Source organism: Rhinatrema bivittatum, chromosome 12 (assembly GCF_901001135.1).
Source record: "Rhinatrema bivittatum chromosome 12, aRhiBiv1.1, whole genome shotgun sequence".
In the NCBI taxonomy this organism is placed as follows: Eukaryota; Metazoa; Chordata; class Amphibia; order Gymnophiona; family Rhinatrematidae; genus Rhinatrema; species Rhinatrema bivittatum.
In genome coordinates this window covers 23437532-23455330 of record NC_042626.1, presented here as the reverse complement: position 1 = coordinate 23455330, position 17799 = coordinate 23437532, and the positions used below count along the sequence as shown (strand labels likewise).

The window sequence follows — 17799 nt, the reverse complement described above, 5'->3', positions numbered from 1 at the left end:
TATTAAACTTTATGTTGCCTATCACAAATTTATCCAATTTTTCCAGTCCTCCCTTTCTATAACCGCCATTACGTCAGCTCTCAAATTCCCTAATGCAGAAAGATATTTCTAGATTTTGCCTACAAAAAGGCACTTTATTGACAATACACAAGTTTTAACCTCCAAATATTCACATTCAGACTGGCTGCTGGCTTCCTGACTCTCCACTCTGAAACCTTGATGGACTCTATGATGCAAAGCTGGTTACTTTTGCACAAAAAAAATAAGCCTTCTCCAGGGAAAATACCTTCAGTAAACTTATGTCGACTCCCATATTTTCCTTGTGCCTCCGATTCCAAAGCCCAAAACACAGACTATATTGGAAACCAAGCAGCAGGCCTCAAGAGTAAAATCAAATCTTATTAATGATAATGCAAAAGTAAATATAGAATATCCTTACTGAGATGACTACAGTCTTGGCTCTCCTTGAACAATGTTAGTAATCTTTGAAGCACGACACATGCACTAACCTTGTTAGGTGGCAAGCAGGACGATCCCAAACCGGACTCATTGTGGAGTCTTTAGCCTACTCTTACAGAAAGGCAATCGGACTATTTAACCTTGCTTGCTCCACATTCTCACTTTTAACTTGTCTGCAGTCTATTTATCTATTAGAAACATTTATTACCCACCTTCCTACGTTCAGAGCAGGGTACAGTATTAATATACAAAATCAAATGGACAGGAGAGAACAGGATGTTATATCATTCTTCAGTAAGGGAGGAGCAATATATACGGACGAGGGAGGTCACTCAGTTAAGACATTGGGGCCAGAAACATGGTCAGAAGTCGGCTAAGGACATGTTGGGGGTAATCCATTATTGTTTAGGTTCGGGAATGCTTTTTTTTTTTTTTTTTTTAAAGAGGAAGGTGTTTAGGGCTATATTCCTCCTTGCAAGTTACATCTTTTAATTTTGCAACCCACAGCACTCAGAGTTTTTAGCATACTATCTGCATTGCTCTTTAAAAGGCTGCAACAGAAAATCTCACCTCTGGTAAATGTCTCTCAGAAAGAGTCATAAGGTAGGGAGTGAACTTGAGCAACTTCTCCTGAAGAAAAAAAAAAGTGTCTTCTATAGAAAAGAATGCAAATGTTTTCATATGGTCTGTGGCTCAGTACCTTAAAACTCCCAAGCAATCTGACAGTCAAAAATAACAGCTCCCATTAGAGTCCTCCTTGCCTCAGGCCCCCTGCCAGTATTACATGCAATTGCTGGTCGTGGATGGCTCCTCCTCAGCATCTGGGCCTATCTCAAGAGCCAATGTAATAAGCTGTGCATTAAATGTGTGCACTGAATGTCAACACTTAGTTTAATGTATGTACTAAAAAAAAAAAAGTGTTAACTCCAAATCCAAATGCATGAGGACTTAAAAAAAAAAAAAAAAAGCATACACTAACCTAAAAAGGAGCATTTTAAAAAATGCATAAAAACATAAGAAACTGCCATACTGGGTCAGAGCAAGGATCCATCAAGCCCAGAATCCTGTTTCCAACAGTGGCCAATCCAGGCTTATAAATACCTGACACATACCCAAACACTAAGAAGATCCCATGCTACTGATGCAATTAATAGCAGTGGCTATTCCCTACATCAACTTGATTAATACCAGGTAATGGACTTCTCCAAGAACTTATCCAAACCTTTTTAAACCCAGCTACACTAACTGCACTAACCACATCCTCTGGCAACAAATTCCAGAGCTTAATTGTGTCTTGCGTAAAAAAGAAGTTTCTCTGATTAGTTTTAAATGTGCTACTTGCTAACTTCAGAGTGCCCCCTAGTCCTTCAATTATCCAAAAGAGCAAATAACCGATTCACGTATACCCGTTCTAGACCTCTCCTGATTTTAAAGACCTCTATTATATCCCCCTTCAGCCGTCTCTTCTCCAAGCTGACAGCCCTAATCTCTTTAGCCTTTCCTCAAAGGGGAGCTGTTCCATCCCCTTTATCATTTTGGTCACCCTTCTCTGTACCCTCTCCATCGCAACTATATCTTTTCTGAGATGTGGCGACCAGAATTGTACACAGTATTCAAGGTGGGGTCTCACCATGGAGCGATACAGAGGCATTATGACATTTTCCGTTTTATTCACCGTTCCCTTCCTAATAATTCCTAACATTCTGTTTGCTTTTTTGACTGCCGCAGCACATTTCTTTGTGCAGAAAATATGATTTATGCAGAAAATAGTTTGTGTGCTTATATTTTATGCACAGAAAATATTGTGTGTGCACAAATCACGTTTTCTACACATAAATCCATAGTACAGGACCTCCATACAAAGAACTACAGGTTCAGTCTCATAGACTAATACTTCCAGCAGGATTGTCATTTTTCATGTGACTGCAGCCACAGGCACATCCATCTTTGGCCTATGAAATAGGCAGTCCACTTCTGCCTGTTGGATTGAGTAGAGTACCAGCATGGCTCTCTTGATCCTAAGAGAAGAGCACAGGATCTCCCATTCTGCCATAATCATTTCCTGTACTGCTGAGTGAAGAGAGAAGTTTTTAGGTTTCTTAATCCCTGCTAAAATTGGATCTTCTTGTGGGGCCACTTCCCTTTCCTAATTATTTGAAAGCTTCAGAGATTGGATTACTTGGAATATAAACACCCCACGTTCATCCTTCCTAACGTCTCACCACCATGTCCTCACCTCTGCTTCCCTGTGTTTCCCAGCCTCCCTCCTATGCGTCAGGCTTATGATGTGGAAGGTCCAGGAGTGGTCAAGAAAAGGACCATTATCTGGTCCTATCCAAGGTCTCTTGAAACCTGTTCATGTCCAGGCTCAGAGGTAACCAAGCCTCTGCTGGCCCCCTACCTGCCCCTCTCTTCACTGTACAATGCCTTGTGCAAAACCAGGACAAAAACGCAATGGAAAATCCCTGTTCCACGATGGAGTCTTACTGAGATACCACCAGGGTTGCCCTCCTTGGAGCCCTGGGGACCGTGGCATTCTCTCTGCCCCCACTGCTCCCTAGGCATGCTGATGTTACCTCCGCCCAGCTGGCAGCTCTTCCCCTTCAGATGCCATTGTGACTCTTACCTCCTCCCACAGTGGCTGACCAAACGCCAATTCCTCTGGGCTCTTGCAGTTCCTGCAAAAGGAACCTGTGACTGTTGCTGGCAGCATAGGAAACACCTCCTTTCCCTTGGTCTTCTGCAATGGGGGTGGGGGTGGGGAAGTAACCAAGCCATTCTGCGGGCTCACTGCAAGATTTTCTAACTTTAGTATTTTTTTTTTTTATACAACTTAGTGCTCCCACTACTGGGTGGCAAGGCCTTCTGAGACCAGGCCCAAATGGAAACTAGATTTTTTTTTTTTTACACAGGGAAAGAAGAGCAGCCAGTCCTGGTTCTCATCCTCTCTTCTTTGACTTAGGTTAGGCTTATCCCAGGAAGATCGACCTGCTAGGCCATTGTCCTGGGAGCTTAACAAAATAAATCCTTCCTGCTGCACAGTCTTTCCTCTGCTGGAGGCAGAGAACTACTGATAGCCTTTCCTACTGCACCCAGCTATATAAGGGAACCTGATGTCAGAAAAGGCTTGGGTTCTCTGCCTCCAACCTCTAGTAAAAGAGGATAACCCATTTGCTGGACTGGTCTGGCAGGATAAGGAAACACGGGTTAAACCTACACACTTCTCTGTATTAGTGGGCAACAGCTATTGCCTTAATTAGCATTGGATTTCCATGCAAGGGAGTTAATCACTATGCACAGTTCTGCACACACATGTTTTTGTTCACAAAACTCCTTGCTGCATTGGAATTAAAGTTTGCACACCAAAATTGTTCGCACAGCTGTGCTTCACAGAGCACACCAATGATATTGGGCCCTCAGTATTCAATCCCTTCCCTACACACAATGAAGCAACCTTACCCATAATGCTCTCAGAGAGCAGGCCAATCAGGCCACTGAACCTTCAATTTTCTTTGCATCCTAAAGAAAACATACTAGTTGTCAGACACAATTCCCTAAAACTGCATCTTGAGCAGCTTACTAAAATCATAATTAAAATGTTACAATGAAAAACTGAAAAAAAAAATATTTTGGCAAAGATTTCCTGGTTTTCACCTCGCACAATTATTATATTAGAGCTTGATGAGGCCCTCTCATGCAGATAAAACTGGACCTTCTTGTTTTCCATCAGTCTCTTAGAATTATTTGACAGAATCCAGTTTAGACAGAACATTTTCAGATGACTGATCCAATGACAATGGAATCCAGAATTACCAGTTTCATGGTCCTTTAATGAGGTGATATCGAATGTCCACTTTTGAACCCTTCCACTTTCAGATCGCGCATATTCATTATCCTGACCATTTCTGTCTTCAATGTTCCTCATCTTCCTTCTCAGATTGCTGAAATTCTAGGTTCTCGTCATCAGTTGCTTTGAATGCTGCTGCAGTCAAAGCTTTTCTCTTTCGAGTCGCAGAGCGGAGCTCCGATAGCTCAAACAGAAAGAACCCTACTTGCAGCAAAGTTCAAAGAAGCTGTCGTCAAACAGCATGTCCTCGGCAGAGCAATGTGAAAAGAGTGAGAGGGGCAGGCAGGGTAAAGGCAAAAGGCAATACAAGCAAGAACTAAACATTCACAGCTTCTCAAGAAGTTAACCATACGCCAGCAAAGGAGAGCATTTAAAAGGGTATTTCTGTGTCAGCAGTAAACAGGAAGCCATGAAATGTGTGAAAAGGGGCAACACAGAGGACACGGTCAGTTGTGTCTGAGGCGTTTAAAGTTGGCACTGTCAGCAGAGCAACTAGGCTTTTAAAATTAAAATTAAATGGGCATCTCTGTCAAAACATTAGGTGTATTATGAGATCCCATATCTGGGTAAAAGAATTAGGGAAGCAATACAACCAAAACTGTTTGCCTTACCAGCGCCAGCAAAGGATCATCACACAGAACAGTAAAATTTGTCTATACTGTGTTCATCTGAAAATGAAACATGCTGGAGGAAAACAGGAGCTATATATTCCATGTTTAATCATTTAGAAGGCAAAAAAAAAAAAGATTAAAGCATAGCTAAAATTTAAAAAATATATATTGTGGCAACCCAGGATCTTATAGTGAACAAAGGAAAAAGAGCAACAGGAAGCAGGAAACTAAAAGGCAGGGCTTCCCAAACCTGTCCTGGGGACCCCACAGCCAGTCAGGTTTTCAAGAGGTCCACAATGAATATGCATGAGATAAATGTGCATATCATGGAGACTCAGAGACACCCTGTCTCTCAAATGATACCCACACAAAATGCCTTTTCCACACTGGAAAATGAAAGGAAAGATACTCAATGCACATAGAAATGCCGAAATAGTATCAAATAGCCCAAAGTTCCTTCTTCTGGGAGACTGTCATCAGAGGAACTAACTTGGGTACTTATTCTGAGGGACACAATAGTGAAATGCCTTCCAGGATGCTCAGCTGGCAGAAATGCAAACAAGATAGTCAATGCATTTAAAAAAGAAAATAAGGACTATAAAATCAGTTTCATCATGCAAGCAGTAGAGAGAAATTTCCAGACTCTGTGGAAGCATCTTGGGCACAAGGCAAAGACCACTGCCTTCTCAGAAGTTTACCAATTCACAGAAAGCGAAAGTAAAGACTAAGTCATACAGACAACTTCGATATATGGCTCAAGAATTGATGTAAAGAAGCATTTCGATAAACTGGAAGCTGGGGCCATTTATAGACCAGTAAAATACTCTATGGTAAAGATGGCTTACATCTGTCTGTGGCAGGAAAAGGGATTCTAAGTGGGAAATTCAGATCATATGTCACCGGATTTTTTAAACTAGAGGATAGGGGGTGGAAGAAGAAAGCCAAAGGAACTGGAATGACACCCTGACAAATAACAATACAAGAAGTGGGAGGAGAAAGTAACAAAATAAATCAGCTCTACTGATTCTGCAAATGTGCAGAAAAGGTGCCCAGAAAGATCAGTAAGCCGAGGGACAAACGCTGGAAAGTTATGGGCACAAATGTACAGTGTCTGTAGGACCTGATGGTGGAAGTGAACTTGGACACTGTTGCAGTCACGGAGACATGTCTCAAGAATAGGATACAACCATACCAGGTTATAACCTGTAGAGATGCCAGAAAAGGGGTTGGAGTTGCACTGTCTGTCAAAAACAATATCCAAGCAACTGAAATACAAATGATGTAGGGAAAGGAAGCAGCACAGTGGGCTGCCTTAACATTTAAAAAGACGGCACTTCCTTTTACACTGGTGTGATCTACAGACCTCCGATTCAGACAGAAGAAATGGTTGAGAGATCTGGATGAAATCCAAAAGGGGCTTGTCAAGAGATTTTAATTACCAGATATGGACTGGAGTATCCCTGCTGCAGAATCTGTAGGAAGTCAAGAGATTGTGGATGCCCTGCTCAACAAATGGTGACGGAACCCCACCAGGGGAGGAGCAGCACTGGATCTGGGACTCCCAAATGGAAATAATCTCTCTAATGCCCAAGCAGGCGCCCACCTAAACACCAGTGAGCATCAGATGGTAGGCTCTGATATAGCAGCCAAGCCAGAGAAGCCACGTGGCTACCAACGTTCTAGATTTCAAAAATGTGGAAATGTTTGGTAAAAACGGGCTCATACCTTGGCAAGGAGCAAGAAGGCTGGGAGGAGAGGGGTGAAATAAATCATCATCTAGGGTTTTCTGTTATAGGGCCTGTTTTATAGAATGGTATTCCTACCAAAATGCAAGACATGCATGATTATGTCCTTTTTAGGAAAAAACTGAAGGCTTATTTATTATTTCGGGAGGCATTTTCCACCTAAATGCACTTTGCTAATAATTACTGCTGACCTTTGTTTGTGTGACTTAGTAGTTTGTTTTAATTGTTTATTTTTTTACTGTTTATGTTTTATTGTAATCCGCTTAGCAAAGTAGCTCTGTGCTAAGTGGATTACAATAAAACATACAATATATAACAATAAATAAACAGAAGGCAAGTTGTAGAACTAGGGATCTTGATATGAAGCTCCGAGAGGGGAAGACTCAGGATCATCATCAGGAAACGTTTTTCACAGAAAGGGTGGAGGATGCCTAGAATTGCCTTCCAGAGAAGGCGGTCGAGACAAAAAGAGTAAAATGATTTTTAAAAAGCACAGTGGATCCATAATGGCAAGGAAATGGACATAAAGCACATTGGGATGACCTGCACAAAGCAGCTGTTACAACCCAAAACAACAGTAATACAATTGCATCAGTGCTCCTAGAAAGCATGGGTAGGCTAACACCGTGACTGATTTTATCCATGCTTGGGTCAGATATGAGAGAAGGATTGAGAGATGAGTAGAAGATTCTAGGGAGAAGCTGGTGTTGGGTTTCATTTGGAAATGTTATATGCATTTCTACCAAAGAGGATGAATCTCAACCAGGCAGACTGGATGGACCATGTGAGTCTTATCTGCCATCATTTACTATGTTATTACAGAATTAGGTAGAGAAGCACAGGAATGTAAATCCAATCTGCCAGCAGCAGAACTAGGATAAAAAAGGCCAATGCAATATCGGTAGGCGTTAAATGGGCGCTCATAATTGTCCATAAGATTTAAATCGTGTGCCGCGTAAAAAGGAGGCGCTAAGGGAAACTGCACGCCCCTAGCGACTCCTCGGCAGCGGGCACCCAGGAGAGGTGGCTGCCAGCTGGTTAGGAAAATGATTGCTTAATTTTAGAGCATCTGTTTTCCTAACATGTGTACAGCCACTGGTTTGGAAAATGGATGCACGTTAATTGAGCATCCCTTTTCCTAACCTGACCCGCGGCACCCTTATTAAAAAAACATTTTTTTTTGTGGACATTCCTAATTTTCTAGTTCCTCTGACTTAATATCGCCAAGATATTAACCTGGAGGAAGTACAGAAAAGCTTGGGGTAGGTGATAATTTTGGCGAGAAAAATCTGTGTGTAGGGCGCATGTTTTGGTTTTTTTTTTGCATCAGGGGAATAGATAATAGTCTCATCAACATGCATTTACATGTGATGAGCTCTATTACCTACACGTGCAATTGGTCGTGTGTTTTGGACGTGCTAACCCTTGTTTTGCATTGGAGGTTATGGACACACGTCCAAAAAGCGCATCCAATCGCATGTTGAGCCATGCGCTGTGGCCAGTGCAAGGTATTGCATTGGCCTGAAAAAGTCCTCTTGATCCTCAATCCAATGCTCTAACCTCAGAATCACTGCCCCAAAGAAAACTGCTCTTAGGGTACCATATCTCTTTAAAATAGAAGTCAAAACAGCTCACAGACATTTAAAAATGGCATCCTTAAACTGACAAGGACAGTAGTAAATAACGTGTCTGATGAAAAAATATCACGTAGGCATGCAGTCCTATTTTAGCAAAATAACACCCCCCCCTTTTCACTTGGAATGTTTGACAAACAGAAGGACTTTGAAACAGATGCAAAGCTAGAGCAAACTAAACCAGTTAAAGAGCAGCTTTCTGTTAGCACTGATAAAGTGAAGGTCATTTTGAGCACCATGCATGAAACAGAGGTGGTACTGTGCTCCGTGTGATTCTTGCAGTTTCCTATTACAAAGCAACTGATAGATAAGTGTTAAGGCCCTGAAATACGTTAAAATTTCCACTGTATAGTAATGTAAAGAATAGAGAATTATTACTGGATGATTAATTCAATGTTTCCAATGTCTTTCCTGAAGGCACACCTAATCGATCTGGTTTTCAGGATATCTAAACTGAATATGCTTGCGATATCTTTCCTCTTTACAAGTACTGTCTGATCTGCAACTGATTCATGCACTCCAAGTTGCTCTTTGATAAAGACCTGTGAGGTTCAGAAGCCTCCAAAGAGTGAAATTTGTAACACTGTAAAACTATATTCACGTATTTAAGGCCAATGCCAGTAACTATTTTGTGATCCTGACATGTAAAGTGAAGAGATGCAGCCTAAAGCAGGGACAACCAAACTCCTTTTATCGCATTAACTTGAGAAATTTGAATGGAAAAGCAATTATTACAATTTTAAAATTTACATAGGAAAACAGTAGAAAATGGCAAAGACAGACCAATTGGCCTATCCAGGCTGCCTAATTGTTCTGCCCACACTGCCAAGAATATACCCCAGCTGCCAGCCATAGAGCATGACTGCCTGTAAGATATCACTTAACTTCCTTTACTGTACTCCTCCCTCCTGGGTAGCTGAACATGCAAGATCCCCTTTTTAGTTCACCCCCCCAAGTCCAACCACAGGATTCCTCAATAATTCAAACAGCCAACACCAGCGCAGTTGTTCCTGAATATCCGGTCTCCTAGGTTCCCGGGGCCTTTCTGGATGGCACTCAGCATCATCAATTCATCAAAAAGAAGAGACCTGGCTTTTGATAGAGCAACAATAAATTAACCTAGTAGACCTATCAGCTTAAAGTATATAACTCAGCTTCTGTATGCACGGCTCTCATAAAGGAAGATCTTAACTAGCTTTTAATTCAATAAAAAGGTCTCTCAACTTCTTTGCTGATGTTTACTTCTAAGTTTCTGTATGTGAGAGCAGATATTAGTTTCATCCCATTTTCTATACTTTGCAATATGTAAAGTTAAATTTGAAAGCCTGATGTATTATGTTTACCAACCCAGTCCTGGAAATTGGATTTTCAGGATAGCCACAATGAATATGTATGGGACAGGCTTACATACACAGGGTCTCCAATGTATGCATATATAACTCATGCATATGTGCTTTCAAAGGATGAGAAACCAACTGAGAAGATCCGGTGCTGGGTTGGGCACAGGATTAGCAACCCAATCCCATTTACATGTTTATAATACTAATGCGATGCTCACTTTTTAATTTAAACATTCTTATAAACCACTTTCTCGGACTAATTAGATTGCCCAAAGAAGTGTACAGATGTTTTGTTGTTTTTTTGTTTGTTTTTTTTTACAACCCTTCCCAGTATAACAGACCAGCACTTAAAACAAATTCATAAAGATTGAGAACTATCATATAAGGAACCAACTGTTGACTTTTATTAAAAGCGGTTCAATTGTTAGAATCCTTACTTAGTTAGTTAGTTGGTTCCTTATATGATGGTCCTCAGTCTTTATGAATTTCTTTTTTTAAGTACTGATCAGTTATACTGGAAAGGTGTTTTTGTGGTATTAAGGTTCCTTCGGGATAATGTTGGGATTATTTCTGTGCTTTAACTACAATACACAAAATCAATTAAAAAAAAACCAAAACAGCTCACAATGAAAAAGCAAACGCCATACAGTCTTATGAACCATTAGCTGAGGCACAAGTGGGTGCTATTCACAAAGGGGTTGATTTTAAAAGGAGCGCATGCGCACAGTTCCCAGCGCGCGCACATGGACGTGCTGATTTTATAACATGCGTGCGCAATCGGACCTGTGTCAGTCCTGAAGAAAACTGGAATCTTTGTAAGCTATGATACCTACGATTGGACAAACAAAAAATAAATAAATAAATAATGCATGAGCTCTGAAGAGCACATGGATCCGTTTTTAAGAATGTGTTCTCTACTTCAAAATACATTTTCTTTACTTGCACGCTTAAAAAAAAAAAAAAAAAAGCTTCCAATGCACTAAACTAATGATAAGCTAATGCAAAAGGATTTTTTTTTTTTAAAAAGCATGCTAACCCAAAAATGTGCACACATGTTTAGCATATAGTATAAATTATTCATGCACATAAACCATGTTCTCTGCACAAAATATGGTTTACGCGCATAAAACATGATTTGTGTACAAAGCATGTTCTCTGCCCAGAAAACACGATGTGTATACAAATCGTGTTATATACATAACACCCTGAGTACAGGACCTCGCACCATAAACTTAAGGTTCAGTCCCACAGATCTGCACTAGCCTCAGATTACTTCACCTCTGACGAAGAGTTAAATTAAGTTTCAGCATTAAGGAAACATGCGTTAAGCCTATGCACCTCTCTGCATTAGGTAGTAATAGCCAATGCCTTGATTAATACAGGATTTGCATGGAAGGGCAGTGTGCACAGTTTTGCTCATGTTTGTTTGCACATTTGTTGTGACTTTGTTACAATGGGAGTAAAGATGTATACACAAACAATGCAAAACCTGGGCACACAGCCGAGAGCACCTTCTTACATCAGGACCAGAGTTTTCTACATTTATGGACAATAGCTTACAGTGTCAGCATTACAGCTTTCATACAAATAATAAAGAAGGTTATTCTACCAACTGATAAGATGAAGGCTAAGGCTAAACATTTGCTGTCTATTCGAGGGAACTGTAGTGCCTTTGCAAGTGCCTACGACAGAACAAATAGAACTACAAAAACAATGCACCTGCAGATAGCTGCAACTAAATCTGCATTCACCATTTTCAATCTTCATTTTTCAGAGAGCTGCATCAACCTGCCTGGTCTAGTGGACAGAGCATGGAACTGGGAATCAGGAAGAACTTTTGAGATATGAGCTCTAATCCCAGCCCTGACATCCACACCCTGTTGCTGCAGCAAACCACTTTAATTTTGCCTATGTTTGCCCAGGCAAAAGTGGGCAATACATTATACTGATTCTTCATGCAGAGCAAACAACAATGCTTAACAGATTCTCCATCCCTAAAGTGACTGAATGTATGGTTTTGAATTAAATATACTGGGATCCTACCTGGATTGAAAGTGTTACAGAAATGCAAATTATCATTACTACTTTTAAGTTATTGCTATGGTTTCATGTCAGAACTAGCCTAGAAGCATTATGGTCATTTTTATTCACAGTGCAAGTTAGCCTAGCAGCTCAAAACCCCATATATCAAGTGGTTTTCTCTAGCAGAAGAATGGGCTTCAAATACTACCCATTAGATCATTGCTAAGTTAATGAGATGCCTAGCTCCTGATCCTGGCAAGGAGAAGACCCAGAGAAGGGCATGAAATCAAAAATATGCTGAACTGTTGAGCTGGAACACTGTATGTCATTAATTCGCAGGTCGGGAGCTCTGCAGAGAAGGCAACAAGGAGCATCGCAGTGCTGCTAATGTCTGCTACACTGCAACTAAATAGCAATGATATGACCAAGACAAAAGCGGATGATAAAAACAGTAGTACAGCCTGTGGACGCCACAGGCTTAAATGGAATTATCATAATTGACAAGGGGGGAAAAAAGAGAAACTTGAAATTTTAGTTTGAAAAAGAAACACACAAAACCAAGTCTGCCCTCAATAAGCAAGGGCCATGAGCACAGCAGAAAAGTGTGTACTTCACTTAAGGTGTTCAAAGCAGAAATCAGCGCAGTCCTGTGCCAGAAGAAAAAACACTTTACAGCATACAATCAGACAGCGACAACACAAAGGTAATAAAACTGAATGTTGATTTCCCTATCAGCACTACATTTAAGATTAACTGGCTAAATATTTCATGTAATCTATCAATATTTAGCTGTCAGTGAGAGACTCAAATGTCTAAGTTTTCCCCTTCCATGCAATCAACTTGAAAAGAAAGCAAACTTAACATCTACATCCTTGCTGCAGTAGTAAAGATATGCAAATTTCCAACTTCCAGTAAGATTCAAGGGAACAAATGCAGACAAGTAAAGAAAAAAAAATACAGTGTCAGTAAAGTTAGGCTGCTGCACAAATTTGAAATAGCACACATTTGGCCCAAGTATTTAAATTTCTTGCAACTCCAAGAAGGGAAAAAATATAACAAAAAAATTATACCAGCAAAAACTAGAGGAAAAATATTATAGGAATTTTGCCCATAAATGCTAAAAGGTTCCAAAAGGATTTCTGCATAACTTTCTGCTTGAATGATATTTTTCATAAACTTTTTTCCCACTAGACAGAATATTAGGTAAAAGATGCACTACTACAAAACTGTGCAAAGAATCTATGGCAGGATTTCTGCAACACTTTTCTCTGATAATTAAGTCTGACCCTGAGATTATAAACAAACGTTAGCCACTGCAGTGAGGTACACCAAGCCTAACACCAAAATCTATGAAATAGCTTTAGAAAAAAAGTGCAAGACATCATTCAAAATTCTTTTCCAAATGCCAATCCTGACAGTGTCCCGTAACTCAAAGCTTCCTAGTCATGGTAAAACCTACAGGTGAAGTGAGTAATTGGCCAAGGATGGGGTAAGACATGACAACTTTCCTTGGTCTCTTTAAAAAATTGAACTTGTAAGTTTAAACCAGCTATGGAATTAATGAGACTCAGAAAAAATCCCAAGGAGCAAGTCTCAGCATCTCCTGCTTGTTGACTAGTCACAGGAAGATTTACCAGACAAGGTCCTGGCACAGCATCAGCTAAGTGGCTTGGTGTCCAGCCACAGCTAGTGGAGCAAGAGAGGCTGCTGCCTGCCTGCCTCCCAGCAGTCTTTCAGAGCCCAATTAATTCCATATCTGGTTATATCCAGATATAGCGCTACCATTCCCATCTTTAAAAAAATCATGGGAAATGCCAGTGTTCCCTTTTTCACACAGTCTCCTACTTTTTAAACTGGTTGATCAAGAAAACTAAAGAACGACAAACATATTGTCTGTGTTGCTTTTGCTACAAGTAGGAGGCACTATTACATTTCCAGTAGAATGTCTGGCATTAATTTATTATTTGCAAAGAGTTTAAAATAGGGCAAGAAACAGCTTTCCAAAAATCTATCTTGTGTTCAGTCAAGCCAAAAAATGTCCCATACAAGCAATGAGTGCAATAGAGTATACACCACTTACAACATCCAGGGACACAACAAACAGCTGTTTTTAGCAGCAAATTTTCAACAGTCTATGGTGAATTCCTTTTTAAGCAGATGTCTTCAGTACATCCTAAGTGCTCCATCTACTTCAGGCAGTCCACCACTGCTCCATAACCATAATACATCTGCTTCAGGATGCAAATGGGTAGCCACTCTCGGAAATCTGCTGCAACACGAGCTTTTCATCAGATTTTTTCCCAAAATTTAAGTAAGCTGGGGTTTCATCAGTGCTTCTGCTCTTCACTGCTGACAACTTGCAAGTGGCACTGTTTAAATATATATGCTACAAACATGTTTGAGAATGCTGTGTTCCTTCTATAGGAGCCAGTTATTAAATGTTTATTCCATCTGCCTCTGTATTGCTTTAAATATAAAGGTTGCCCAACTGTCCCATGACATTTCATAGATTGCCAGTTTGTCATCATGTTTTGAGATCAGCAGTCTTAACTTTACTGGCTTATAATACATGTTTGCATAGTTGAATTGTGTGCGCATTTATATTAAAAGGAAATACTTATAGACAGTCCAGCATTTCAGGATTTCCTGACCTTGCATGCTGTACCATTCTTCACCAACAGCTTGTGAGCATTATTATCACACCAGTCCACTGTGCAAGATCACACCACAGGTTTCTCACTAGCACAAATTACCTTTACATAAGAGAATGTCCTTGCTCTCCCAATGACATAAAATAAGAGAAAATTCTTAGTAAATCCGACTTTCAGTAACTATGGAATAAGATTCACTACAGTAAAGATTCTGGAATTCATCTGCACTTCAAGTCAAACTAGTTGCTCTGTATATAAAACAAAGTAAAACATTTTTAATCTTCATCTAAAATATTTCTTCTTTACAGCTTCTGTAGTTTAATCCCAAGGGGGAAAAAAACTGTATTTGAGAACAGATAAAAAGATCTACAAATTGATCTTTGAATCATCATTGTTAATGATAATCAAGGTCACTGTGTAGACTATATTGGACAACTGCACCTGTGTTTGTGTGTGTGAGACAAAGTCACTAAGACCATGAAAATTATCATGGTCTTTTTGTAATGTAAATTTTATCATGTTTAATTGTTTATATTTTTGCTTTAAATTGTATTATGTTTTATTTGTATAATGCATTTATTGTAATCTGCCTACTAATGGGACCATAATAAGCAGAATATAAGAGACTTTAAATAAATAAATAAGTCAAACCCAGTCCCAACTGGCTTTCATGAAAAATCAAGTAATGTAGAAATACAATAACATATAAACAAACACAAATGACATGGCAAAAAATGTGAAAGTATCATCACTAAATGGGTCAGCAAAGGTAACAATTCTTGAATACTCTACTACCTGTAACATAAAATGCCGACACCTTGCTAGAGCATCCATCTTTCCCATCCCTGTGTATCTGCAACTGCTTATCCAAAAATAAAACCAATTGTCCACTTAAACAGCCCCCAATTTCCCACCTCCTCCCACTGAATCTGAACATAGAAAAAAATAAAGTCAACACAATACATCCATTATTCACCCAAAACACATCAGGAATCCTTGGAAACCAGCCTCCATCAGCAGATTGAGAACGTTTTTCAAATATCTGCATGCAGAATGATATTGTATGCAAAGCAAATAAGATAAATACTAAAGCACCACATAAAACTTAGAAAAGGTAACTATTTGGTAGAACAATTACACCACATTAAGAATACAAGCACCAATGAAAGACAAGAACTGTCACTTTGATCAGACAGAAGCTAAATATTTTCACTTTGCAAACATTCTGTTTCAAGTTATGTGCATAAACAAGTAACACACACTTGAAAAATCAAGCCATGCTTATGAACCTAAAAACTGGATTTAAAGCTTTTTTTGTTTGTTTCAAGATATATCAGAACTATGTAGTACACATCAAAACAGAATCATCCACAATGACTACAAACCAGTACATGTGTTTTATAGCTAAAAGCCAAACAAACATTCACATATTTCTTTTTCGGACATTCTGCAAATTAACATATTAAAAAGAGAATAGCAGAAGACTACATCAATAAAAAATGACAGGAATCGGGTGGCACCTTATAGACTTAAGTTGACACTGTCCTCAAAAGCTCATGCTTCAATAAACTGCTTAGTCTATATGATGCCACCCGACTCCTGTCATATTTTGCTACACCAGACTAACACGGTTATCCCTTTTACATCCATAAAAGTGGCCCTGCTTTCTGCAGAAAGGAAAGGGGCCATATCCCAGCAAGCATAAAGATGACAGCTGATGTCTCCTGGCAGGCAAAGGGGTGAATGTGAATGGATCCTCCAACACACACTCACCTGGGCACTCCTTTCCCCCCCCCCAAAAAAAAACAAACATAATACACAAATTAATAACTTCCCTTCCCCTCCTCAACATGCTTACACACCGGGACAACCCCCCTTTTTTCCAAAATGCTTGCACACAGGGACAAACCCCCTCTTTTTCCAACATACTTACACACAAGGACAACCCTCTCCCCTCCTTTTCCTACATGCTTACACACAAGGACAACGTTCCTTCCCCTCAACACGTTTACATACAGGGACAATCCTCTTGACTGCACACACATACAGGATGAAGCTCCCCTCCAGCACGACTCTGGAAGCTAAGCTGCCTCCCCCGGATGCAGAGGTTGAGAAGGTGGAGGACTTCAAACATGAATCTGGAAGCGAAAGGGGTAATGCTGTAAACCCCGTCCCCTCTACCCTCTCACCTTGGCCTTGGTGACGATGTGCGTTGCCAACTTGACGACGGCAAAGTTACCTTTACCGATGGTCCTCTCGATCTCATAGTAACCAATGCGGGCCGGGCCGGGCCGGTGGTGATGGTGATGGTGGTGGTGCGTCGGGTGAGGGTGGCGGTGTGCAGCTGGCAAGTGGCCGGCGGTCACCGCCGGAGCGGCAGCGGCACCATTCGGCGCCGCCATCTTGTTCCCGGACTGAACTAGCAGCGGCGGCGACCACGGCCACAGACTAGAGGCGGCGGTGACGTCACCCAGACACTCCGGGAAGCCCAGGCCCTTCCTACGTGAGAGCGGCGCCTAGTGGACGTAGCCATAGCAACGGCCGGAGGCTGGCGTCAACGTGCTGACGCCAGCAAAAACAAATGACGTCCGCAACGCCGCTGCACCAGGGAAGGAAAGTAGGAAGGAGGGCAGGGTGGATTAAGGGCCCTGGAGGGATAACCATGGCAACGGTGACATCAGCGGCGGGAGAGCTCGCTGGTGCCATTGCCTGCTGTAGAGCGACCCCTATCGACGCCCGTTTGCTCTGGGCTGAGCTAACTCAGCTGCCAAAGCTGAGCGTGTAGTGGCGACTTTCTGAAGGTGAGAGATCTGGGTCGTCTTAAAGACCTAAAACCTTGCCTTGAATACATCTGGCTGTGAAGCAAAAAACGGCAACCCAATCCGAAGGGCCCTCTCCCCAAATGTAGGCCTACTGGCTATCATCTGCTGTCTCAGTAGCGCCTTTCATCCAAAGCGTTTGAGGCAGGAACTTTGGGTCGCTTTGGTACCATTCTCAGGCAGGATCTTTGTGGAAGTCCAAGTTTTCCTGACAACGTATATGCAGTTCCCTGCCCCACCCCACAACTGGAACTTATTTAACCAATGCTCTGCATATCCTTTATTCATGATTATATCAGATTCCAGTTAATTTTCATTACTTTTGCCCAATAAATGTTCAGACTACCAGATAAAATGACTTTTTACACTCTCATTTACCATGCAATTATTTATTACTTGTAAATATTAGTGTACAACCCATTGTACGTATATATGGAGCAGCAAGACTATTTTATAAATGAACATGATGTGTAAAATAAAATGGAAAAGGCAAGCACAAAAGGTAAAAATTAGTCTGAAGCTTAACATGACTTCTTTCTCTAGGTTGTGTCATCAGTCAGTAAGACAGATATTGTGATAATAAAAGCAAAGTTCCTAATGACATCCACTACAGAGAGAACACATCTTGAGCTTGGTAGTCTGCTTCCTTTGTGCAGTGTCCGAGTATGCAA

The 17799-nt window shown here is 40.8% G+C and overlaps 1 protein-coding gene across 1 annotated transcript in view; it reads right to left on the bottom strand.

Annotated features, from left to right (window-relative positions):
* Positions 1 to 16809, bottom strand: part of SIK3 (SIK family kinase 3) — a 241798-nt gene extending 224989 nt beyond the window's left edge. The window contains 1 exon segment of the mRNA XM_029572295.1: positions 16499 to 16809. Coding sequence (XP_029428155.1) covers positions 16499 to 16711 — 213 coding nt within the window. The 5' untranslated portion in view covers positions 16712 to 16809.
* Positions 16810 to 17799: the final 990 nt, after the last annotated feature.